General features: G+C 37.1%; 1 protein-coding gene across 13 annotated transcripts in view; it reads left to right on the forward strand.

Annotated features, from left to right (window-relative positions):
* tjp1a (tight junction protein 1a) overlaps positions 1–27,652 on the forward strand; it is a 103,060-nt gene that overhangs the window by 2,474 nt on the left and 72,934 nt on the right. For all 13 annotated transcript variants that reach the window (XM_083550814.1, XM_083550809.1, XM_083550811.1 and 10 more), the window contains exon 2: positions 9,069–9,216. In XM_083550814.1, the coding sequence (XP_083406940.1) occupies positions 9,069–9,216 (148 nt within the window). The remainder of the gene's footprint in view (positions 1–9,068; positions 9,217–27,652) is intronic.

Genomic DNA, 27,652 nt, shown 5'->3' on the forward strand with positions numbered 1-27,652 from the left:
CTATTAGATGGAGTTATATAGAATTGCAAAATGTCCTCTGATTATTTGCTGGAAATGATATGTGTTACAGAGAACACATCTCATCTCATCATTATCTTTATTAAAGTGCTGTCCAATGTAACCCATTTTTAGAACACACACACACACACACACACACACACACACACACACACACACACACACACTTTACACAAACCGCCAACCATCTGTGAGTATAATGAATTGATTGATTTTGGATATTCTCTGCTCTTTTGAACTCACCGCTTGGACACCTTCACTCGAGACATCTCATTAAACTTTACATAATTTCTGATTAAAAACCTCATTAAATTCGTCAGGATTTATTTTCTTACATTGAAACACTGCCTGGGTCGGTCATGTACACAGCTCAGTGTCATTATGTAATAATGAAAATGCATGTGTTTATTATATTGAGCTCAATAGGAGTTTTTAAGCTCAAAAATCCATATTTTAATCAATACTGTGTGCCATTAGAGGAATTATACAATATAGGGATGCACAGGTTTACGTGTATTAGAGTATTACATCAGAACCTCTCCTAACCTTTCATTGGCTGTGATGTTTTATATTTTGGCAATTTCTTTTGTGAATGATTTGATGAGTCAATTTTTTTAAGACAGCCCTTTTTGGTGAATGTTGTGAGTGTTATGGGAGAAAATCTTTTTCCCTTTGTGTAGTGCAAGACAATGCAATTAATCTCATCTTATATACTCATGAAACGGTGTTTTAACACTTGAGGAGTGAATGTTGAGGTTTGACTCTCAGCTGAGTATATGAACTGCATAACAAAGAGGGAAAATGCATTGTGTGCAGTCAAGTGTGCACTGGGGGAGGTGATGAGTTACTGAGAAACGTGGAAATATATTAGTAAATACCAAATATCAGCACAGAAGGACAAAAAAAGTACAAGAGGCTTATTTTTTTGTCAGTTTGCATGTGTAATGCTTTGTTGGCTTTATTTAATGAGACCTTATAAAATGCAAGAATGCTACAGTATATTGTTAATGAGAATGGGCAGATCAGAGAGATTACCAATCCAAATATCGCTAACTGTGTTGTGAATCATTTGGAAAGTTGACTTACAGTATCAAATGATTTTGCTTACTGAAAGAGCCCGAATTCTAATGATGCAACAGAAATCAGTTGGTTAGCATGAAGACGTGAACATTGTGTAAGCATTGTGTACACTGTGGTAACGCATTCAAATGGAAAACGTGGGATTTAGTGCATCCCTAAAATAAAAGAGTTTTGTATGTGGATGGGGTGATATGGTGCTTCAAGACAAACAAATTCCTGACAATTCCTCAGCTTCAGGTCCACCAAAGCTTCCTTAATCCCAAACTTGTATCTGGCCAGCTGTGGACCTGTTTACTTTACTCATAGTCCCTGCTCCATTACATATTGTCCAGGCATGTATCTGTGTGTCGTCTGTCAAAAACCAAGTGCAGGTCCATAGTAATGAACACATTGAAAAGGTGCAGAAGGAGAAGGCATAATAAAGACTTGAATTCCCGACAGCTACGTGGACAAGAAATAATGTTGTGTTTTCAGGAAACTTTGCACTTCCTGCTTTTGAAAGTGCAAAACAAATACACAATATGCTCAGTACTGAAATATTTACAGTACTGAAAACTCAATAGCTATACAACTGGGAACTATAGACTCTATAGCATGGGTACTTTTTGAAGGGCCAGCTAGGGGAAAAAAAAATATTTGTGTACTAAGGACTAAATGCATAATGGGAATTTGTTTCAAAGTAGCATTTAATCCAAAACTACTAAATGATCTGTAGAAATAGTACATATAATTCTCACTCATGTTTGACATTAGATTTTAAAGTAGATTCATGAATTCTGAACAGATGAGACGTGTTTTAAAGTTGAAGCAAAATATGAATACACTTTTTTTTTTTTATACACTTATCAGATCCGCTCCAATAGTTCTTGGTTCAAGCTGTTCTAATACTTTATTGTAGTCTGCCAGTCAATGACAAGTGCTGTAAAAAACAAGCTAGCTAACGGTTGAAACTAATGACTTCAGACCCATAACTGAATGCAGAACGGCAAAGAAAATATCGCTGTTTGGTAAAGAAAATGAAAGTTTGTTCTGTAAATTGAACGTTCTGATTACACAATATGATAAAATAAAATAAAAAAATAATTTTTGGGTGTTTATATTTTTGAAAATGCATACAAAATGCACACAGTCCCGTCATTAATGCGTTAAATTGTGTTATAAATACACACCACTATGACAAAAGCAAGTGTGTAAGAGAGCATAGTGTTATCAGATGTATGCACTTCTTCCTGGCAAGAAGCCAACAACACTCAAGAACCAGTCAGGATAATGTGTTCAGTGTGTAGTAAATCAGCCCACACAATCCTGCTAACCTAAAAAAAAACCTCTCTCTTTCTCTCTCTCTCTCTCTCTCTCTCTCTGTCTCTCTCTCTCTCTCTCTCTCTCTCTCTCTCTCTCTCTCTTTCTCTCTCTCTCTCTCTCTTTCTCTTTCTCTTTCTCTCTCTCTCACACACATCCTCACACTCAGTTTTTCCGATGCCATTACAGTCACTCTGGAACTCCTTTAATGAGCTATTCACAGCAGCAGTTCACAACAGGAACAGTTGTTTGGATCAAGGAAAAAAGGAAATGTTTTTTTTCAATAAGAATGAATTTTTGCCATGAGCAGCTATAACATGTTAGACTGATTGTCTGTGTATCATCTGCTAGCAGCCATAAAGCAGTCACATATTTGTCATGGTATTTTTTTCACCTGATTCAGGGAGTAAAATTGGGATTTAGGAGGTAGTGGTGTTGTATTTCTTTCAAAAAGTGGGTTTGTACTGTTCAGTTTCTGTTCAATTCAATTTTAATCTTGTGTAGTGTTTTTAATTCGGTTGTCAAACGTCAATCAGTTCTAAATGTACCTTAAATTAATAATTTTTTAATTTGTAGTACTCTAATCAACATGGGTATGGAGAAATATGGATGCTTTATGCAAATGTATCTTAATTATCATTGAAACCAAACTCAACATAGAGCATGAATATAAAATATTGTTGTAAATGTTTGAAAGTAATTATGGGGTTTTATATTAATAAAATCATCGGGACACCGCACAGAACATTTGCTGTTTTCACACGGACGGTTTTAATTGCCGGATTTTGGTGCTCGATTTGAGACTTGGCACATCAGTAAAACTAAATTATAATGGTTAAAAATATTTTTTTTTTGGTGGATTTAACATTTTTATATCTGGGTAAAGAAAGAACATTGTGAATAAATGTGTGTTACATTGAAGGGTGTATATAATAAGACCTTATTTATATTTTATTTATTATTTATATACACTCACCGGCCACTTTATTAGGTACACCTGTCCAACTGCTAGTTAACACAAATTTCTAATCAGCCAATCACATGGCAGCAACTCAATGCATTTAGGCACGTAGACATGGTCATGACGATCTGCTGCAGTTCAAACCGAGCGTCAGAATGGGGAAGAAACGTGATTTAAGTGACTGACGGGCTGGTCTGAGTATTTCAGAAACTGCTGATCAACTGGGATTTTCACGCACAACCATCTCTAAGGTTTACAGAGAATGGTCCGAAAAAGAGAAAATATCCAGTGACCGGCAGTTCTGTGGGCGCAAATTCCTTGTTGATGCCAGAGTTCAGAGGAGAATGGCCAGACTGGTTCGAGCTGATAGAAAGGCAACAGTAACTCAAATAACCACTGGTTACAACCGAGGTATGCAGAATACCATCTCTGAACGCGCAACACGTCGAACCTTGAGGCGGATGGGTTACAGCAGACCACACCGGGTGCCACTCCTGACCGCTAAGAACAAGAAACTGAGGCTACAATTCGCACAGCCTCACCAAAATTGGACAATAGAAGATTGGAAAAACATTGCCTGGTCTAATGAGTCTCGATTTCTGCTACGCCATTTGGATGGTAGGGTCACAATTTGGCGTCAACAACATGAAAGGATGGCTCCATCCTGCCTTGTATCAACGGTTCAGGCTGGTGGTGGTGGTGTAATGGTGTGGGGGATATTTTCTTGGCACACTTTGGGCCCATTAGTACCAATTAAGCATCGTGTCAACGCCACAGCCTACCTGAGTATTGTTGCTGACCATGTCCATCCCTTTATGACCACAGTGTACCCATCTTCTGATGGCTACTTCCAGCAGGATAACGCGACATGTCATAAAGCGCGAATTATCTCAGATTTCTTGAACATGACAATGAGTTCACTGTACTCAAATGGCCTCCACAGTCACTAGATCTCAATCCAATAGAGCACCTTTAGGATGTGGTGGAACGGGAGATTCGCATCATGGATGTGCAGCCGACAAATCTGCAGAAACTGCGTGATGCTATAATGTCAATACGGACCAAAATCTCTGAGGAATGTTTCCAGTACCTTGTTGAATCTATGCCACAAAGGATTAAGGCAGTTCTGAAGGCAAAAGGGGGTCCAACCCGGTACTAGTAAGGTGTACCTAATAAAGTGGCCGGTGAGTGTATATCAAACAGAAATGCACTCATCAATTGTGCTTTAGTAAAATGAGTGCTGTTGAAATTTATTTGCCTTAACACATTATTAATGTGTTAATTTTGACAGCCCTAGTTTTTAAGAATGGTTATTGTCCCAAAGCAGCATAAATAAATAGAAATAAATAGATTACAAAAATACATTTAAAATTTTTTTTATAAATCAGTCCATTTAAGTTTATCCCCAATGAGCATTCCAGTGGCGGCAGTGGCAAGGAAAAAACTCCCTGAGATGGTAAGAGGAAGAAACCTTGAGAGGAACCAGATTCAAAAGGCAACTCAACCTAATGAAGGACATCAAAATTTTCATTTATTATAGTTTTATCATTGTTGAGGTTATCAACTGTTCAATGATAGACACTTGAATGCAAAACCGTTCATGGCAATTGTAGTCCCAAGTCATTGTAGCAAACTGTTTCTATTAATTACAGTCGAAATATATCTTCATGGTTGAGTTTAACCCTCCACTGTAACCTCCAGGTTCTTTAGGCTGTTTATGCGGAGCCATCCTCAGCAGCAGCGAGTGGTCTCCAATTAAAGAGAACTCCATCCAGAGCTAGGACATCAGGATAAATCAAGCAAGTCTGAATTAAAGAAAGTTGGAGAGAGATTTCTGTTATTTTTTCTTTTTCTTTTTCAAAAATGTAGTCATGAAAATTTGTAGAGAATCTTGATTCTAGGACATTCTGTGACCCCGAGGCTACAACAGCAAAATTGTTCCTGTTCATTTGTAAGACGGTTGTACACTCTTTGTCCTCTGTCGATCATGGTGAAAGTTTTTCCTCCAGCTGTATGGAGCAGAATTTTTGAAAGTCCGGATGTTTTTGGTGGTTTTACATGTTAAACACCCCCCACGTTTGGTAGCTATGATGTGATTATAAATGAGAGATTTCTGTCTTAAGGGTGTGTCATGTCATTGCCTGCTTCCTCAATCTAAAACCCATTAACCACTAGATCCACAAAAAATGTCTTCAGGCTTCAAATACTGCACATCTGAACTTTTTCAACATACAACCATTAACTCGTTTGACCCGGTGCAAAAAATTTAAATTTCTGCCTCTTATGGACGTGTTTGTGTTCAGCATTGAATTTATTTTGATGTTACACTCCACAAAGGTGTTTCATATCTCTTCTGAAAGTAGACACTCAGGTCTTTAAGATTAACGAGTGTTTCGTTTGTCATTTTTATCCATGCCTACGCTTTTTCTTCTTCTTTTTCTCCTTCTTCTTCTTCTTCTTCTTCTTCTTCATCTTCTTTCGGCTTTTCCCATTGGGGTCGCCACAGCGGAGCATCCGTCTCCATACCCCCTGTCTTCTACATTTGCCTCCTTCAAACCAGCTATCTGCATGTCTTCCTTCACCACATTCATAAACCTCCTCCTTGGCCTTCCTCTTTTCCTCCTTCCTTGCGTCTCCATCATCAGCATTCTCCTACTGATATACCCCATGTTTAACCATGCCTACTAAGAACAATTATTTGATGTTTATTGTGGCAGTGGACTTCTAAAGATATATAGACTATTCATGATACTCTACATACAGAAACCCAACAATGTCCTGATTGAAAGTTTAATATGTTTTTGTTGAATGGGTAACTCAATATTAGTTTTCAAGCATGTCCCCTCATTGCACCTGTTGACAAGAACCGAGTCAGCTGGGTCACTTGCATGAACTGTGAACGAACCTGACACTGAACCTTATATGACGTACTTAGTCAACTGCCACATCTTATAAACATCTCTTTTCCTAATCTCGTCCTCCATCTGTCAGACCTGTCTAGCCCACTTAATCAGGGTCATGATCCCTGTCACGCTTTCGATTACCTCATGTTAAAGCACACACTCCAAATGTACACAGTAATCAGGCAGTGCGTTATGATCTGAAAGCTGACCACTTAATGTAAAAAGATTCCTTTAGTTCTCCATAAGTTCTCGGGCAATGTTTATCTTGACCGAATTCAATTTGACATGGCATGAGTCATCACTGAAGCCCAGGGATGGATTTTTTTGGATGACATGCAAGTGTCAAAGACGTTGTGTCCTGTCTGCAGAGCCTCAGAGAACACATGCTAACTGCTGCTGATGATTTATGACTCACCAGTTTTGCAGGTCATAAAAGTTGTTACTGCACTTGCAAGAGTTCATCAAGTTCAGAAAACAGAATGGCAGGGAGTGCCGGCAAATTTATTTCTTCTTCCAAATCTATTTTTCTATTTGCATTTGATTTTTAAAACCCACAGCTTTATCAAAGCTTCCTATAAAATCCTTTAAACCAGAATCAGAATTTATTTACATGCCATAACTATATATTTACATTGGATTTTTTTTATATTCAGTCAATAATCAACTAAAAATGTATTTTAGTTGTTGTTTTAAGGATGTTTTGGGTTTATAGACCAGATGTTAGGCAGGACAGCCATCCTCTGTTTTTAACTCCAAGTGGGACATTGTGTTATTTTTGGGCTTTGTAATGCAACATTAATGGAGCTCCTGTCTCAAAAGAGTTGCTGTGTTTTATTTCTAAAATACACTTAATGTATACTTCCTGTATAGTCATGTGTTGTTAGGGCTACTGTTTATTAAAATATAGAAATAAATAAACAAAGATAATACGCTTACGCTAAAAAATAACGTCAGTAACGTCATTCAAAATTTTAAGAAAATGATGTCTAATGTGAGAAAAACACTGCCATTTATTCGAAAATAAAGTAGAAAAAATCATATAATATTTTAAAGTTAAAATACATAATCTGACTAAACAGTACATATAAGTGCAACGTTTCAATCAGTGCAAAATGAGAAACGATGAGGATGTGATGTTATTGTCTCTTTTGAAGAATAAAATGCAGGAACTGATTGTCTTTGAGGCTATTAATAAGAATATGTAGATTTACAAGAATGATCACCAAAATCATTGATTTAAAGGAGTGGAACTCCAAAATGCTCTGTCCCCCAATGCATTGCAGCATATGGAAAAGAACGATAAACCTGAGCATTATAAGGAGTCTATATAATAACACACATCACTTTACTGTGTGGTGTTAAATCTGTTATGCTGCGATGGTAATATAATCAATCAAATCCTTCATGGTGATCGCTACCCGAGATTTCCTTTTCCAGCTTATTTAATAAAAATGTTTTCTTAATAAGGTATTTTTGAAATTTCTTGTACAGATGTTCCAAATACCTGATTGCAATCGTTACTGCGTACTGAGTGAATTTATTATCACACAATCCTTCTGTTCTGATGAACAAGGCATTGATTATTATGTGTATGTGTATTTGTTTCTGTTTATTTTTCCCCAGGCTTGTTATGCATTTTTCTCCTTATGTTCCAATCATTTTACAAGTTTCTGTGTTTCCTGGTTTGTTTTTCTTAGTTTATGAAGCTAGTGTGATCTATAAATCATATTGTTACACAGATTATTACAAGTGTAAAAGGCTCCTTATTTGCCTAAAGACCTTGAGTTCTTTAGCTTTGGCTTAATGCAGCCTAATATCAGTTTTATTCTCCCCATCACCTGAAATTTTATTAGTCTACAGTAAGTGAATGATAGACAGAGAAAAAGATACAGAAAAGAGAGTGTTTGTATGTGTGAGTGAAAGAAAGGGAGAAAAAGAGAGAGAGAGAGAGAGAGAGAGAGAGAGAGAGAGAGAGAGAGAGAGAGAGAGAGAGAGAGAGAAGGATTATGGCTTGTACCTTGCACTGGGCCCTCGGCTGTCACATAACATTAAAACCACTTCTGCACACTTGCCTCCGATTTCTCTCCAAACCAACAGGGAGAGAAATACTTAAAAAATGAAGAAAAGCTCCAAGAACAAGTTTTTCCTGGTCTCTTTTCTGCATTACCTGTGTTTATGACGCCTCTTTAGCTCTCTCTGATACTACCTATAAGTCTTGACAGACTTGACAGTGTTCTTCACCTACTGAGGGAAAAGTCTGGCTGAACAAAAGTTTAAAAGTGTTATAAACAAAAGTACCTAGACAATATGTTTCCTCAATCATGTCAGAAAACCACCAGATTTCACTGTGAAGAGAAAGTTTGTTATTAGACCCCTCCTTAGGTTTCTTAGTGTTTTTTAATGGGTTTAAATGTGTTTCTGTTGGTCTGCAATGGTAATTTAATAGAATGTTTTGCTTCAATGGATCCTGAATGCTTATCAAAATCTGGTCAGATTAATAATCATATAAATGCATGCAGAAAATTCCAAATGGAAATCTACAGGTATCTGATGGAAACCAATTCCCTGTGCATTAAAGATTTTCCTCTCACTGTATAAATCTTTTATTAATACAGGAGCATGAGCATCTCTGCATCTTTTGACGGGTTTATTTCTGTCACAACGCGTTTCTTTAATGTTTACTCTGCGCTAACACTGTTCCCAAAAGTCACCGTGTGTACCCACATCCTACCGTCTCACTGCTGTGTTATTGTAAATTAGTTCCAAGTCTAATAATATGAACTTCTCGTTTTGCATTTGTACCCCAGGGTGCCTCCCAGCTCCGACGCTGCCACCTCGTCCACCGCAGTTCCCCCCGGGGTGGCAGTGAGCCAGGGGAAGCCGTCACTGCGTAGGATCAAGGGACGAGTTCATCGCAGCAAGAGCCTGGACAGCATCGACTTGCTGGACTGCAATGTGAGTCGACAAATTACTCACAGTATAAATGATAAGTCGAGAATGCTCAGGTGTTCGTGCAAATGAGGGTGTAATTGAGGGTTTTTTTTATGTTTTAAATATTATTATGCGCAACTGATCATGTTGTAGGTAATAGCATAGGTTTTAAATTAAACTATAGGTATACAGGCTTCTGGTGTCTTTTAATGTCCACTGTTTCATTCTTATGTTAAAAGCTTTACTGTACCGTATTTTAACCACTTTTGTACAGTGTATATTTCATATACTGTATAGAGGCATTGACAGGCATTTCTGCACTTCTTTATGTTTGCAACTTCATTTTCGTTAAATGCAGTACCTTTGTGAAGAGCAGTAAATATCAATTCTAAAATTGTTCAACATATTTTGTTCATCTAAGTATTGTATCATTTATTCTCAAGTTTAGTTCTTAACCCAGGTAAAGGTTTATAATTACCTGCTCATGATATGTTTGTGTAAATGACTTTCTCTGGGTCATTTCACTGTTTAACAGTCAAGTTCCAATAAATCACTCCTTCAGCACCACAGAAGTTCCAAATATTCCAAAATATTTTGGATTTAAATATAAATTCAATCCACTTTATGATGATATGCAAAATGTCACATGAGTCCTTTCCTAGAGGCAAAGAGGCAAAGTTGACATCTCCACATTGCATAACAACACCTCAATTCTGTTCTCTCATCTTCCTAACCGTGTGCATGTTGTGCCCAAATTTAGTAAATGGGGCGGTAGAGAAATGGCTTAAGGCCATAAATGTACTGAGTGACCCTCATGCCTTTATCAACCCTTCCAAGTCTTTCTGTCTCTCTAGCGATTTATCAGATAAAATAAGTTTACCACAAAAGGAAGCCTCAGTATGAGTCAGCTAAAGATTTTTGATGTAGGATGATTGCAGGACCATTTATTACATTGGATCATACTTGCTATAACCACTTGTCTTCTTCAAATCCTTTTTCAGTCATGGAATTTAAAATTACTAACATCAGAAGCTATTCTGGACCATTTCAGCAATGTCGGCCTCAGGTTCCTTAAACGACTCAGCCAAGGTGAACCTTAGACCGAAAATGGATTTAAGGCACCTATCTATTTAACTGAGCCATAATTTAAGATTTGAAAACCTGCATGTCAGGATTTTAGAGCTGTTTTGTGGCTGAAGATTGTTGCCAAATAATGTTTGCTGAATTATCAGAGTGTTTTAGCTCTTCTGCCTAGAGGTTAAAACTTCGCTATAAATGGATTACCATTGCATACAAATCAAGGCATAAATGGATAACCTAAAGTAGCCTCCCATACAAATCAAGGAATAAATAAATATAGGACACAGAATCAGTATTTTCAGTGACTTCTCAGTTTCTGCATTTGAATCCTATTGAATTAGTGTGAATTGATTGATGTGAAGAAACCAGAGGAAAACAAAAGAACTTAAATACCGTGGATATAGGAATGACCTTGTTAGTTATTACAGGAAGAGACTCAGTGTTTCTCAGGAAAACAAAAACTCATAATTGTGAACCAATAATTTTAAACCAGTGCACTAATTTAAAAAAATGTCATTAATGTTGAGGCTGTATTATGTGTTATTATGTGCTGTATTATGATGTCACTGCCCTGCTCCACTGACAGATAATTCCATGTAATTCTACTCATCGCAGGGGGGGACTTTTAGTGATATTAGCCATTCCTCTGCATTTTTTAATTAACAGAAAGGGAAAAGGATATAAAGTGTGCTTGAGTGCTTGAGGTCCTTCTTACTAGCTAGCAAGTAAAACGGTCACTCTATTGACCTAAAACATAAAAACAGCCTGCTAATTTTAACATTTAGGCTTTAAATATCTCTGGGAAGGGTGCCTATAATTCTGGAGTTGACTTAAAGCCTTACGATGCTTTGACCCTGAAGCCAATTTCTATCCTAAATGGTGCAATGCACAGTCTTCTTCTTCTTCTTCTTTCGGCTGCTCCCATTAGGGGTCGCCACAGCGGATCATCTGTCTCCATACCACCCTGTCCTCTACATCTGCCTCTTTTACACCAACTACCTGCATGTCTTCCCTCACCACATTAGTACACATACAGTCTCCAATCTCCTTCAGGTTGCATCTCCTGCATAGCACATAGTCCACATGTGCACCTTCCTCCACTCTTATACGTCACCCTATGATCCTCCTTCTTCTTAAAATAAGTGTTCACCACTGCCATTTCCATCCTTTTAGCAAAATCCACCACCATCTGCCCTTCCACATTCCTCTCCTTAAAACCATACCTACCCATCACCTCCTCATCACCTCTGTTCCCTTCACCTACATGCCCATTAAAGTCTGCCCCAATCACCAATCGTTCTTTCCTAGGTACACCATCTACCACTTCATCTAATTCACTCCAGAATCTTTCCTTCTCCTCCATCTCACAGCCAACTTGTGGAGCATAGGCACTGATGACATTTATCATCATCCCTTCAACTTCCACCTTCATGATCATCACCCTATCAGAAACTCTCTTCACCTCCACTACACTCTTACTGTACTCTTCCTTCAGAATCACCCCTACACCATTTCTCTTTCCATCCACACCATGATAAAACAGTTTAAATCCACCTCCAATGTTCCTGGCCTTACTCCCTTTCCACTTGGTCTCCTGAACACACAGCATATCTACCTTTCTCCTCTCCATCATATCAGCTATCTCTCTCCCTTTACCCGTCATAGTACCATCATTTAAAGTACCAACCCGAACCTCCACTCTCCTACACTGCTTCTTTACCTGCCGTCTCTGTAGAAGTCTTCCTCCTCTCCTTCTCCTCCTTCGGCCAACAGTAGCCCAATTTCCACCGGTACCCTGTCGGCTAACGATACCTGTGGCGGTCGTTGTTAACCCGGGCCTCGACCGATCTGGTATGAAATTCTCATTTGTGATCCGCATATTTGATTTGGCACATGTTTTACGCTGGATGCCCTTCCTAACGCAACCCTCCCCATTTACCCGGGCTTGGGACCGGCACTAAGAGTGCACTGGCTTGTGCATCCATAATGGCTGGGTTGGTGCAATGCACAGTAATTGGTTAAATCTAATACAATAATAGACACCTTGACTGAGATCACTGTGCTGCTGAGGTGGATTTTTTTTTTTTTTTTTTTTTACGATTAGCCAGTTTAACTACAACCACAAATGACTCTGACCTTTTTGTCTTGTTTGTTTCCTTACAAATTTGTAATGATTACTCTATTTATTTCTAAAGACTTGCCTGTTGACCTGTAAATGTTATTGAATTTCTGCTCAGGTAACAATGGAGATCTAATCGAATGGAGCTTATTGTACTTCTAGTACAGAATACAAATGCACACTGAAGCATATTTACCTTCATTATTTTTAAGCAGATGTTTTTTTCAACCTTTTTTCCACATTATTTCTGTAAACACATTTACTGTACATTATTATTATAAAATGATGGTCATGTATGAGGTGATGAACAGAAGGATCAGTAGCTGCATGAACATAATAGTTTAAGAATTATTTAACCAAGTTTTGCTTATATCTTTCTTTTTTGGCTTTTAATAGCTCTCTGATGAAATATTACATGTAAGAGGCCTAGGTCAAACTGTAAAACACTCCATACATCTACTGGCTTTATGCTTAATGCAAGCTAAGAGAAGTAATATGACCTATTTAATGGATTAGCTGCTTGAAAACAGAGATGGTTTCCATGTGAAAGAGATTCACTACATTCACACATTTCTAAGCTAGTTACAAGATTGTTAAAAGTATAATGAAAATGCATTGTTATTTACCAATGAAATTTCAATATGGTAAAATGACAAGATTTTTGATCTTATTACAACTGAGCAGTTACGTGGTCCAGGGCCCACACACACACACACACACACACACACACACACACACACACGTCACACATACACACACACACACACACACACACACACACACACACACACACACACACACACCTCACACACACACACACACACACACACACACACACACACACACACACACATACACTACCAAACCAGAGTACAAAACCATTTCCCTCATCCAGTCCCTTTTACATTATTTCTAATAATGCTCTCTCTCTCTCTCTCTCTCTCTCTCTCTCTCTCTCTCTCTCTCTCTCTCTCTCTCTCTCTCTCACTTTCTCTCACTTTCTATCTGTCTCTCACTTTTTTCTCTCTTGTTTTTCGTCCTCTTTCTGTCATTCAGGTTAGTCACCAGCAATGACTTAATTAACCTCCTATTATTTCAACTGAGACAGTTTACACCATTATCTCCAGAGTCATTTTTTCATGTTGACATGCAATTACTGTGTGTGTGTGTGTGTGTGTGTGTGTGTGTGTGTGTGTGTGTGTGTGTGTGTGTGTGTGTGTGTGTGTTTTGATAAATGCATTATTACAGGGCAACCCCACCATGGCAGGCCATTTGTACGTGAGTGGAATGTATGACGGTTAAATCTGGAAATGACCACATTGCAATTACGTGAATCTGTTATCAATGTCTAGTGGCTGAAACATGCCATTGCAAATGACATATATTTTATTTTTATTTAACCTTTATTCAAATAAGATTCACATTGAGATTACATATTTTGACAATTTAAACAATCTTCCTATAAATATCTTGAAATCTGACCATGGAATGAATTTCCCTAGGTTTAGATGTTTCGGCCTGTTATTCCATTAAACTCAGGCACCATAATTTACCAAATCCATAATGTTATTTTTCTTTTGGTCTTAATATAAAAGTAAGTATGTTTTATCCTGTTCATGGAGTAAATAACAGAGAGTGCTTTACTCATGACATTCTACACAGTGCACTTTGCTATAGTAGCTCACTGTCACACATTGAGAAGAGTTTGAAAGGTGTGTATAAGACAGATTGGACTTGTCCTGAGGCTGTTTTTATTGTATGCAAATCCTGTCAAAATGGATGCAGAGGATCATGTGACATTTCGATAAATCATGGAATCATCAGGTCTCTGAACAAAGGGATGTGACAGTTCGGAGATCTGTTTGTGTCTATATATCTCAAAAGTATCCCACCTGCTTAAGTGTCTGGGCATAACAGTGATATCAGTTAGACACCAAACACACACACACACATGAAAAAATTATGGAATGCTAAAAACAGGCAAAAACAAAAAACAATAAAAAAACACAGCATGGTCAAATCTCAAACCCCATTGGTCAGAATGTATGCATTAATCACCTGTGACTGCATGTCTTGAACAATAGCGCTGCCTGTAATGTTAATGTCTATTTATATCTATCTTCTTGTCCTGATATTGCTTCTAAAGCAACAGCTCACATAAATGGACAGAGGCTGGGAACCAATGGCATGAAACTACTTTTCCCAGCAGCCCCAGCAGTTCATCATTAAAATTATGCCTATCAACATCTTCTACACAGTGACTGCAGTGATTTGTGCCAAAATATATATAAGCCAAATCAATCCTGAAACACAGTTTTCTCCCTTTTCACTTTTGGGGGTCTTCAGAGCTTTTGGTACTGATACAACAGTGTGGCTCAGATATGTATAAAAAAAATTATAATTGTTTAGGAAAGTGTGTAATTCTCTCTCTCTCTCTCTCTCTCTCTCTCTCTCTCTCTCTCTCTCTCTCTCTCTCTCTCTCTCTCAGTTTCTCATGATATACCAATAAATTTGTCCCCTTCTGCTCTCCAGACCTGCCTAATCCATCCTAATGACCCTACTTCTGGATGGAGTTTTTTCATTGGCATGCATTTACTGCTGTCTAGGATGGCTTTGGACTTTAATCAATCTGAACAGTTTGATTCAGTGGCTTAGGGCTACAACTGTTTTTGTACCCAAAAGTTAATAACCCCAACAATGATGAAAATTAAAAAATAAATATCTGGTTTCCCCAAAAAGTAGGTAGGTAGGTAGGTAGGTAGGTAGGTAGGTAGGTAGGTAGGTAGGTAGGTAGGTAGGTAGGTAGGTAGGTAGGTAGGTTGGTGGGTGGATGGTTGGGTGGGGGTGGAGGTGGTAGGTAGGTAGGTAGGTAGGTAGGTAGGTAGGTAGGTAGGTAGGTAGGTAGGTAGGTAGGTAGGTAGGTAGGTAGGTGGGTGGATGGTTGGTTGGGTGGGGGTGGTAGGTAGGTAGGTAGGTGGGTGGGATGTTGGGTGGATGGTTGGGTGGGGGTGGTAGGTCTGGATAAATTTACTTTTTACTAAGTGCAGATAAATATGTAGTATATGTACAGCATGTAATACAATTGCACAAACAGGAAGAGAAGCTACAATGAAAAAGTATGGATAGAACATATATTAAATAACTACTGTTATGAAAAATATTAAAAAATGTTTCTCAATGAAACATGCACCCACACTGCTGTTTATATTTATATATATTTAACATGAATGTGAAAAATCTTGTGTATATTTTAGTGAGTCTGACCTGAAGACAGTGTGCATATTCACTGCTGCTAATGTCAAAACCTCTTGACCTTCAGGTAATCAGAGCACAGTGTACAGTAAATTACTAGCTGAGAAATTATTAGCTTAGTGCTCGAGCCAGACCACTTTCCGGGAGATTCTACACACTTCATCCATTAAACACTCCTATAAATTCTTCAAAGATACTCAAGATAAAGAGAATCCATTAGTGTTGTGGGACAGTAATGTCTCGCTGCCATAAAGATGAAGGCCTCTGTATACAGGTTTAGAGTGGTCTTTAATCACATCTTGTGTGTGTGTGTGTGTGTGTGTGTGTGTGTGTGTGTGTGTGTGTGTGTGTGTGTGTGTGTGTGTGTGTGTGTGGGTGTTGTTGCTCTACTTAGTTACTACATACACTGACATCATTGAACAGAAATCTAGTTTAATGCAGGACATCTATTAAAATAAATAGCACATAACAGCTACACCGATGTTTTAGTGCCATGCAAGAACACAGGAATGTTTTTAAATCTAGACTTCAGCATGTAGGGTTAAAAAAAACCCACCTTTTATTCAGTTTTTCCACATATTATTTATTATATCTTATTATTACTATTCTGTTATTATTCTAAATCATTTTTAAACTATGATAAAATTTAAAGTAAATGTAGTGATTTGAGGCCCGGTAATTCCCGAGAACCGGAAAAAGATAAAATGGCATTCCGACCTCTAAAGTCGTGGGATATCAGATATCAGTGCTCAGGATTTCGGATATGAAAATCTGAATGCTTATTCCTGTGTGTAATTACAGTGACCACTCATGGAATTCAAACCCAAAAATGATATTGGAGCTTTTGAGAAAATCTTCCCTGAACTCCGAGTTGGAATCATGATTAGAGGTCAGATGTTTACAAGTTCCAAATTGGACATGAATACAGAATCCGCACAAACAAACTGGCTGATTGTAAACGAGAATTTCTCCAACGCATGCAGTCTAGTTTACATATGTGATTGTAGGCTGTGTTTAATCAAAAACCACCTAAACCTACTGCCTTTGGCCAAAACTAGAGATGTATTGTTATTAGTGGTATCAGGATACTGACATCAGACACCCTGTCACTAGGCTATAGCGCTAATGAAAAAGTGAAACTAAATGGCATCATTCTGGAAATATTTTACGATTTGTGACTGCAATCAAAGCACCAATGCTTTGTAAATATCATAATAATAAACAGCAGCATCTTTCCGCAATACAGGAAACTTGAAATAAACCTAAACAAATGCTGACAGGGTGAGAAAAAGGTCTAGGTGTGTGAAAATATATATATATATATATTTTAACCCATATGTTGCTCTTCATCGTAGACAGCAAGAAATTTAAATACAATGAGCTTAATGGAATATGCTTTACTTACAGCTGTATGGAAGTGCTTTTTGTAGCTCTAAACCCTACTGAAACCATGGTAATTAATGTAGCTAGCTAATGTAATTCAGCACAAGTGATTGAACACACATATGGCTTCTATTTGAAATAGGAAAACTTGGAAAGTAGACGCCTCATCAATTACACTCATATGTGCCAGTTGAACATTTCATTTCTGATTTATTCCCTCTTTGCTGTTATAATTACCTCCACTATTCTGGGCAGGATTTTCAGTAGATTTTGCAGTTTGATTGTAGAGGTTTGTGTTCAATCAGCAACAAAAGCATTAGCGAGATCACGCACTGTTGTTGGGTGAAGGGGTCTGGGTTCTGTACGTGACACCCTGCTCTTGTTGTCCTTCATTTAGCATTGAACATTTTCATTTCTATGAATACTTATTTCAATTCTAATTTCTGAATGATATGATTTCAGCACCATGGAGAGCAGCATGTGGGCTTGTGATGTCAGTGCTTTGCCTTTTTCAATGCTATATCACGTGTCTTTGTTATTTATATATATATATATATATATATATATATATATATATATATATATATATATATATATATATATATATATATATATATATATATATATATATAATTAATTAGTAAATATTAGGATGTTCAACAAATATATTTGAATCATGTAATCCCATGATTGGCATTAGTTAACTCAAGACTAACTTATCCGTTTTATATGGGCCTTAAACTAATACTTTACATTTCAACTTTTTAATACTCTAATCAACATGTCCATGGTCAAATATTAATGCTTTATTCAAATGTATGTTTACATGAAGACAAAATATTCTTGTAAATGTTTTAAAGTAATTATACTGTTTAAAATATATATATATAATTTGCTCAGTATTTTAGAATGCTGGAATACATTTATTTAAACATAAATCAAGCAAATTAATTTTTTAATAATTCAAACAGCGTCCTTTAAACCAGCACAGGTTTCGGCCTCTCGCATGTGACATGCATCAGCCATGTCTGATTCCACATATGCTGGGGGTCTCAAGTCTCTCAGTCTGTTGCTATGGAAACATGGTTTTCGATAGCAGAGTGTAGAGGAAGAATGATTTGTATGTTGTTATTTTTTCTAACATACACAGAGAGGGGTGTTGCTCATGTTGATGCATGTCTTATAGTTTATCTTTATTTAGTTTTATAGTCCTATTCGTTTATCAAAATGACTTTCTATTTGTCTTCAAATTAAGCCAGATGGAAATAAAAATAATAATGAAAATCATTACAGATTATAGGTTGTGGTTTAATGTCGAAACCTGTAAACCAGAAAGCCCAGTTTTACTGCAAAATGCATATTGTTGATATTTTGTGTTTTTTTCACAATTTAAAGGATTGATTACATGAATAGACTTCTAGCTGGTATTTAGTTTCCCTGTAAACGTAAACTGATGAGCTTGTAAGATTAAACTGTGTGTACACACTACGGGCAACACTCAATAAGATTCACTTAACCGTTTCATTTTCATATCATTTTTTGTCATGATCTCATAAATAATATTATACATAATCAACATGAAATTCATTGGACTGTTTCCACAATAAACAATATAATTCATGATTTTTTTGTTTCTCCAAAATAAATTAAAACCATAAAATTGCTATAAAATAAACTACAGCTTATCACCATTATTAATCTAATAGCATAAAAACATTTTGTTTTATAACTTTTAAAAACAAAGAAAAAAAATCATGAGAAAAAGAAAATCATCAAAAGAAAATCATAAAAAAAGAAAAAGAGAGAGAGAGAGAGAGAGAGAGAGAGAGAGAGAGAAGAAAGAAAGAAAGAAAGAAAGAAAGAAAGAAAGAAAGAAAGAAAGAAAGAAAGAAAGAAAGAAAGAAAGAAAGAAAGAAAGAAAGAAAGAAAGAAAGAAAGTGACCTGCCTCAGGGGAGCTTGTCCTGACCCTTACTATTGTTAGACATTTTATTTATAGATTTGTTTATTTAAAGATAGTGACAGTGACTGGAGGATTGTTGTGTGTGTGTGTGTGTGTGTGTGTGTGTGTGTGTGTGTGTGTGTGTGTGTGTGTCTCCAGGTTCTCCGCTGTGTTCCATTAGGATCACTGCTGCTATTTTTGTCCTTTAGCTGTGGCTTCGTAAGAGTGAAAGATAAGCGACAGGGCAGAAGGAAGGAACTAAGAAGAGGCAAGAATGAATGAAAAGCAGACAGAAGAGAAAATCTGAGAGTAAAAAGTTACTGCTTCATACGCCAATAACTTGCTTCAAAAGCCAAATTAGACATATTTATCCATTCACAAAATATCTACATGAAGCTTTTTATATTTTACATATATTTTTACAAACATATATGCACTAACACTATTTTATTTAAATACACTGACGACTCGAAGTGAAAGACTATAAATTATAATCCATATGTTATTATGCAGTATTAATCACATAATCAATTACACTAATATAATATATATCTGATTAATGATCAGTCTATTGTCAGTTCATACAGCAAGTTTAACTTTTGCGCTCGGACACATATGGCTTGTTGAGTTCTGGAGGCAATGAATTGATTCATTTCTTTTAATTTTATATCAAACAAATCTCTTTATAAAACATTGTTGTCTATATAGTAACAACTCATTCAGCAGCATAATTCAAACTTAATACTAAACAGTTTAAAAACAACAATAATACAGTGCTGTTTTTTGTACCATTTGTAAAAAAAAGTCTTCAGTGTAAACACTTTGTAACAAGTTTGTTAATTGACCTTTACAGGATACTTGTCATGTGAGTGGAAGTTTTTTTTATTCTTGTTGTTGATTTATAAACTGTAAGAGAAAGCAGGGAAAACTCATGCAAAGCACAGAGTTTTATTTTTCAAGACCTCATCCTCGCTTTCCTTCTTAAACTGCTTCCTGTGTTCCTTTGTTTACTTTACGGGTATCTGCTTAGCGTCCAAACCTGTTCTTAGAACGTTACAGCATGCGAGTGCATGCAAACAGACACACGCCAAAGTGTCAAAACCTGTTACCTGCTAGCTGTAGAAGGAGATGTCCATGTTATTTTTCCTGCTTTCTTTTGTAAACATTCAGAGAGTGACAGTGACATAATTCCATGCTCTGATTTTTATTCTAGAGCACGTTGTAAGCTTGATTCCCTTTATCTTTAGACTAAACACAGAGCTTTCCCAGCATTCCTTATTGACATCTGGTAATTTAATATTTTTTATTATTACTATTACCAGATTCAGCTTGAACTCTCTTTTTAAAGTTCTGACTGGCAGTGAATTTGTGTATTTTAGGCTTGATGAGGACTGTAAAGGTCCTCACAATGATAATATATTATGTTCATTGTTCTCAAAAAAGTATGCTTTTGTTCGAAAAAATAACATAGGCAAACATTTTTTTTATTTTACTGAGGTTGAGGTGTAGTTTTAACATAGCTTTAATTATCTACAGTAATTATTTTATGATAATTTTCCTAATGAGTCAAGTGAAGGTTTTCACAAAGTTAGAGAGAATATAAATGCAGATTTCCTAAAAAAAAAAACTTGGCTGGAAACTTGTGTTTCAAACAGTGGCCAGAAGATGGCAGGTTCTTCTTACTTTCCAACAGAAAAACACACCCAACAGAAAGTCCGCACACCCAAACACACACAAACACATGCACACACACACACACACACACACACACACACACACACACACACACACACACACACACACACACACACACATACTTCACTGCTCTTGTTTTCTGACAGGAGACAGTTCTCAACATACTTGTTTCTCACCAGGTTTTCTCTCTTATTAAAAAAAACCTCCAGATGTTTTTCTTTTGGTTATCACGTGATGCGATTGTAAATATTTTGAATGCTTTTTCAATATCATTATAACTTTATATATAAAAAATTATATATATAATATAATTATTGCCTTTGCTTTTATTTGGTGATCTTGCAGAGGAGGAAGATTTGATCAGTGACTGTTGATTTGATTCACTGCTGAGGAATCAGTCCATAACAAAATGCTTTACAAAGTATGAGAATATATATATTTTTTGTCACAATGCATTTTAGCCAGATGTTTTACACCACTGCATTGTGGAAATCTGGAATCTGGTTGGTCAGAAGTTGTTGTTTAATTGTTAATAAATGTAATTTGTTGTATCTTTATAAAGAGACATCAGTACCTTGTGGAAGTGTGCATGGTTTTTTTTATTGTTATTGTTGTCAAAAGAGTTTTTTTTAACATTGTCGTAGGTGAAGCTGTAAAGTTTTACCACATGTTTAGGACAGAGGAGTTGATACTTTCTCAATAACATGAACTAGGTAAGCTCCATTTTATTATTTTAGCCTAATTATCTTTAAAAAAAAAAACAGAGAAAAGAAAGAGAGGATGATGAAGGAACTATATATAGCTTCATTACTGTAAGAGGGAACAATTTCATGGAATGTTAAGTGTCACTATAAATGGAGAAAAAGTGTGTCATTCTTCAGTAGATAACAATAAGTGTTGTGGTACAAGAGGAGTAAAGCGTGAATATGTCTGTCTCTGCATATAAATAATTTGGATTATTGAGGTGGTGAATTTATATTTGTAGAACAGAAATGAGAATTGGCACATCGGTATGTAAATCCGCACAACAGCAGACGTGTTTGTCAACAAGAAAATAAATCCATACAATCAATATTAATCAATAGGCTCAATACATCCATCTGAGTGTTTTCGCTGGGGTTTTTTGTGCGTTTCTAAGTAATGTTTACTTTGTTCAGACGTTGTGAGACAGGTGGTGGGCAACAACACTAATAGAAGTGCACTTTAGAGAAGACGAGTTCTGGCTCATTGCTTGGTGTCGGTAATGATGCTGGTTCAGGCACCGCTGGCTCAGGCCGAGCAGATGCAGGAAGATTTAATTAACCAAGTTGATACGGAAACTGCTAGTGGGGTTTTTTCTTTGTGTGTGAGTGTGTGTGTTTGTGTGTGTGTATGTGTGTGTGTGTCCAGCTTGTTTAGCTGTAGCTAATGTCTTTCTTTAGTTTCACAAACTAACTCGAGAACATTTAAGCATTACATGGCAAGTTTTAATGGCAGTTTTTTACACCGGCAGCAGCAGAGTAAAAACCCTCTTTTACAGCTCTTTTCTGGATGAAATGCAAACAAAGCAGGAACAGTAATGAACGTAATAGTGCTGTGTAGTGTCCTCTCATGCATGTCCTCAGAAGTAAACACGTTTTGTGTAGGAATAAGGTGCAATACCAACTCACAATGATGGTTTTTGAAAGAATGTTTTGATGAAAGACAGAATGTTTTTTCTATTTCTGTTAATTTGTCAAACCTGCCGAATGGAATTGCAGTGTTCCAGTTTTTATTAGAACGCACACCTGAATGGAAAGTCAGGGTTTTGGATTTTTTGCGGTTCATGACAACAATCACAATGACGGCGGAAAGTTTTAAGGCAGACAGAGACAGAGAGGTTTCTCTGTTATACTTACTGTTTTAGTTTTTGTTTATAAAACTCGTATTATTTGTCAAACCTACTACTTTCCAGTCAGCTTGGTTGTCTTGATAAGTACACAACCCTAAATGAAAGGTCAGGGTTTTGGATTCGAGCAGTTCATGACAACAATCACAATGATGGTGGAAAGTTTTAAAGAAAGACAGAGCTCGTCCGCGTGTTTACAACATTTTCCAGTTCGATTTGGAAGCCTGACAGACAGGGATGTTTTGGCTCTGATATGCCATCTAGTGGATTTTCTTTTAATCCTCCAGATGTTCATAAGCTATTCACAGGTGAGTAAACAATGTACCCAAATGTCACTCGGGTATAAACAGGCCTTAAGAATGAGCTGTGTGCGGAAATTATTTGATGCAGTCTTATCAGGTAATAAAAAATACAGGTTACTTTAAGTTGTTTTATTCCTCTTAAAAAATGTTTACTCACAAACTGCTGAAATAAACAAGCTCAGAATGTTGGGTTGTTGCCCCAAAGGTGGCTATAATTTAAGCAGAGTTCATCTTAGAGTCGAAGATGAACCATGATCATATTTCTTAAGCATCCAAGGACAGGTGCATGAAAACAGGAAATGAAACGAGTAGGCGAGGTAGATAGAAAATTCCTGGAGACTGCTGGAACTGTATGGATGAACAGATGGAGAGCATTGCTTTGTGATGGTGTTTATTTCAGTCCACTGGGAACATGAGACATTATTTCTTTTATCTGACACCTGCCTCACACATGCTGACTCTCCAGGGCCAGAGAAGGCAGATATATTGTGTTTCTCAGACAGAGAGTGAGGTGCATCAGAGGCCCTTCTCCTTTGCTCTCGTGCTCTCAGCATGCTTCAGAGGTGAAATGTTGTCCAGCTGTTTAAAGGGATTAGGTGCACTTTTCTCCAGACTCCCAACTTGTTTTCTTTCAATAACCCACTGAGCTTATGAAAAGAGCATGATGTGCGTTATGAACAGAGAGGGAGAGAAACAGGGGGGAAGCAGAGTCTCAATGTGAGCAAAATGTTCACCTTTGGTTTGGTTTTCCTGCTGCACAATTAAATTAAACAAATAGCACAAACATTGATTGCGAGGTGTGTTTGGATGTCTTTTATAATTTCGTTTTTGGGGGGAAGATTTTAAAAATTATGTCATAAAAGTTGATTTAATTTGGTTAAAATATGTTAGGGGTGGAGCAACTGCTTTTTCACACCCACTGACAGAACATCAGCGAGTCGCACAGGCAACAACACTGGGGTTGTTTGTTATTTCTCCGCACATGTAATGCAAAGAGGGATGTTTGGGGCGAGTGTGTAACAGGAAGTCCTGCCCTTTGATCAAAAAGTCAATTACTTTGTTGATACAGGTGTAGATGGAGGTATGCAAGAAACACAACCTATAAAAATTCTGTATTTCATGAATATAAATAAAAGCAGATTAATCATTTAAGTTTTTTTGGGAGTTTTTCTGCTGCACCTTAGCTTGGATTATTTGTCTTAATGCTTTTACACAGAAATCATTAACGAGAGTTGTTTTTCCTCCATAACCCCTGCTGAAGAGGATTTGAGGGTGTGCAGATTTACAGTCCTTACTGGCTTTAGCCTGAGTTCATCTCAGGACTTTATTCCAGGAATCTGTTCACATTTATATAATATCAGTCAGCTTTTGTGGGTGTTAAATAACAGAGGAATAAAGAATGCTGCTTTTTAGAAACTCGAGGTGTGGAGGTCTACTCCCTTATATGGAATGTTTGTGTGTGTGTGTGTGTGTGTGTGTGTGTGTGTGTGTGTGTGTGTGTGTGTGTGTGTGTGTGTGTGTGTGTAAAAAGAGAAAAGGAACAGAGAGAGGCCTGATCCTGGGATAATGGGAGTGAATTAATGTCACTGATTAAAGCTCGATGCCTGGCTGCTCTTGAGCTCATAGCGCGATTGATCTCTGTGCACCTGTCCCTCTGATAAGCGCACATCACCAAGGATTTTTATCTCACACTGAAACATGCTGGAATGCAGCATACACCACTAGACTATACATACACATACATACACACAAACACAAGACCAGATGTTAGTTGCTGATTATTTTCTATCTAAAATGGCTTGTGTGTTTAAATATGACTCGTATAGCATACGTTTAGACTCTAGGAAAAACTTTCCTCTTGTATAGTTGATTCTGATCACATCAGTGGCGGGCCGTGCATTTGGTACCTGGGCCTTCAGTGGGGACTTACCTGACTTAAACCACCTCTAAATACAACCACTATCACGTCACAATTATAGAAACCATCAATACTATACAAAAACGCAACGGGGCTCATGATGTCTAGCTTTTTTTGAAAATGTATATTTAAGAATGTCCGACACTAAATAAATTTCTCTTCCTCCGTAGGCATTAAAAAGTCTATATCAGATGTATTAATGTGTGCAGAGCTACAGACGTGTTTTACCAGTCGAGCTTGACTGTAACAGTTTCCCTCTGACCAACCAATCAGAGGACAGAAAAATGCTGACGCTATTCTGGGCCAGCTAGCTGCCCTGTGAAGTGAATTTGAAATCGAATTGGTTAAAGAAACAGAGCTATTTATTCAGGAGACTATGGTAAAAAGGCCAGCAGTACAGACTTTGAAGGCCCTGGGCAGATTAGATTGACATGGCAGCACATAGAGGCTGAAAGCTGATTAAACAAAAAATCTAACATCCACATACACGTACTGGAAGCAGTGAAGCCAAGAGACACACTACGAAATGAAGAGAATAAACTGTTGGGAATAAATTAATACAATTTCATGTAACAAATATTAGAATTTAGGTTGTAAATGTAGGTCACTGCTTCTGATAGTGTTTAGGCCAGCAGAGAAGGCTTTGCTGGCTTTGACCGCCCGTCACTGTATCACATAAATCAGATTTGTAGATCAGATCAGTATTCCTGTAAGATGATATACCATGCAGCCACAAAACACTGTTCTTTACACCATCACTGGAAGTAAATGGTTCAGAATAAAATCTATTCAATGTGAAACCAAACCAAAGAGAATTATTCTCGCTACCAAAAATGTTCTGTGAAGTTTCAGTGATTCAAACAAATAACATTCGTGGAGTGAAACGTTATTTCTTTCAGTTGAAGAAGGATAACATTAATACAAAGTTTTGCCTTAATGCAGTTTCATTTAATGCTGATACAGTTTGATTTACTGGTGCCTTATTGGTTCAAGGCTCCTGGTAACCAAAGGTCGGGGTTCAAACCCCAGCACTGTCAAACTGCCCTCGAGCAAGACCCTCAATGCGCAAGGCTCCAGGGGTGCTGTGTCATGTCTGGCCCTTTGCTCTGACCCCAGCTTTCTATAAGCTTGTATATGCGAGGTAAAAAATGTGTAATAATGTACTGTATATATTAAACAAAATAAGAAAGACTGTAAATGTTATTGGTTTATTTTATTGGTGCATGTCCTGTGACCTGGAGAAAAAAGAAACATCGCCTTGTGTTTTTAATTTCCTTTTTCTTCCTTTACCTCTTTCTCTCCTTCCCTACTCTATCTGTGAGCCCCCCAGGGCTCTCTGACATCCCTCATAGTCTGGTGGAATCAAAGGCAATGTGTGGAATGCGCCAGGAATGCTTCAGCCATCAGAAGGTTGAACCTGTCTGCCCTCATGAGACGCCCTTGTGTTTTTGTTAGGGACACTGACCAGACTAATTTTAGAGCTGCTGCTTTATAAATTGTCACAACCATTAGTGTTGAGAGGAATGTTATTAAAAAAAATAGCATTGTGTCACATAGTGGAACATTGGTCCAAGATAATTAAAGTCCATGACCAATAGTTTGAAGCTGAAATAGTGAAAGAAAGAAAGAAAGAAAGAAAGAAAGAAAGAAAGAAAGAAAGAAAGAAAGAAAGAAAGAAAGAAAGAAAGAAAGAAAGAAAGAAAGGAAAAAGCACTGAAAGAAAGAAATACTGAAAGAAATACTAAAAGAAATACTGTAATAAAAAAGGAAAGAATGAAAGAAAACCAGGCTTTGGGGATATTTGTTAATTCAATATACGAAGCTGTACATTTGATCAGTAAGGAAAAATAAAGGACAGCATGATTATTCTGAACATCTTAAAGCCTGATGATGAGTTTGCTGAATAAATCTTAAAAAGTTGAGGTGTTATTACAGATTACAATGAAAATTAATGGGAATTTTGGCTACTTAGTCACAATTTATAAATAGACTGATAGTCTGAAACTTGGCTGATATACTGTATGTAAATGTAAAAGCTGTAGGACAAGTAGCTTAAAAGAGATTTTTTGTTTTCCTAAAACAATTTTGTCTTTTTTTAACTCAACTTAATTTGTCGAAAGCCTTAATTTTGTATCTGCCTCATGATTATTAGCTGAAATGACGTTTATTGTTTTTCACCTTACTGAAGACTCTCTTTTTTTGATGTTTCAGCAATATTGTTTGTATCTGGAGAATATAAAAGAATTCCAGACTTTAATCTGAATTATTTCTACATCATGACCGCCAAACAGTGACGTCCTGAGAGCAAAACCTCCTACATGAGTTTGCACATACACATGATGCACATCATGTGCCCCATTTCTCCATCATGTGTCACTTGGTTAGGACACACACAACAATACACACCCTCACAATTGATCACACACAGACTCCAAGCCCCCCAGTGCCTGGCTTAGATCTCCATTCACAGCCCAGACTTTATTTCTGCTGACTTCATCAGGGAAGTGCATTTAAGCTCCGCCCAGTCGCTAGGTCTTTCTCTGGATTTCAAAGCCATGAATGCATTATAGCAGCACTGGATAATCACACTGCATTACAGCCTGTTGTAAGAGGTATTAGCCGGAAAAAGTGACCTGGTGGGACGATGTAAAATTTAGCCGTTAGCGCTGATGAGGCTCGATTGGAGCACCGTCGCCAAGCTAGGATTAGTTGAGACATCCAGGCTTACACTTGAACTCACAGTCTCTCTGTCTCTTTATTGTGCTGTAATTTGATCAGTGTGACATTTTAATCTGTTGATTTGATGGTTAGTTGTAGCTTTTATGAAAGCATAAATATTTTTTTCCATTTTCAATCAGTCTAACACATGCTGCCATCTCATCTGGAAGATTAAAATTAATCTGA

This window comes from Silurus aristotelis (assembly GCF_946808225.1).
Source record: "Silurus aristotelis genome assembly, chromosome: 9".
NCBI classification, from domain to species: Eukaryota; Metazoa; Chordata; class Actinopteri; order Siluriformes; family Siluridae; genus Silurus; species Silurus aristotelis.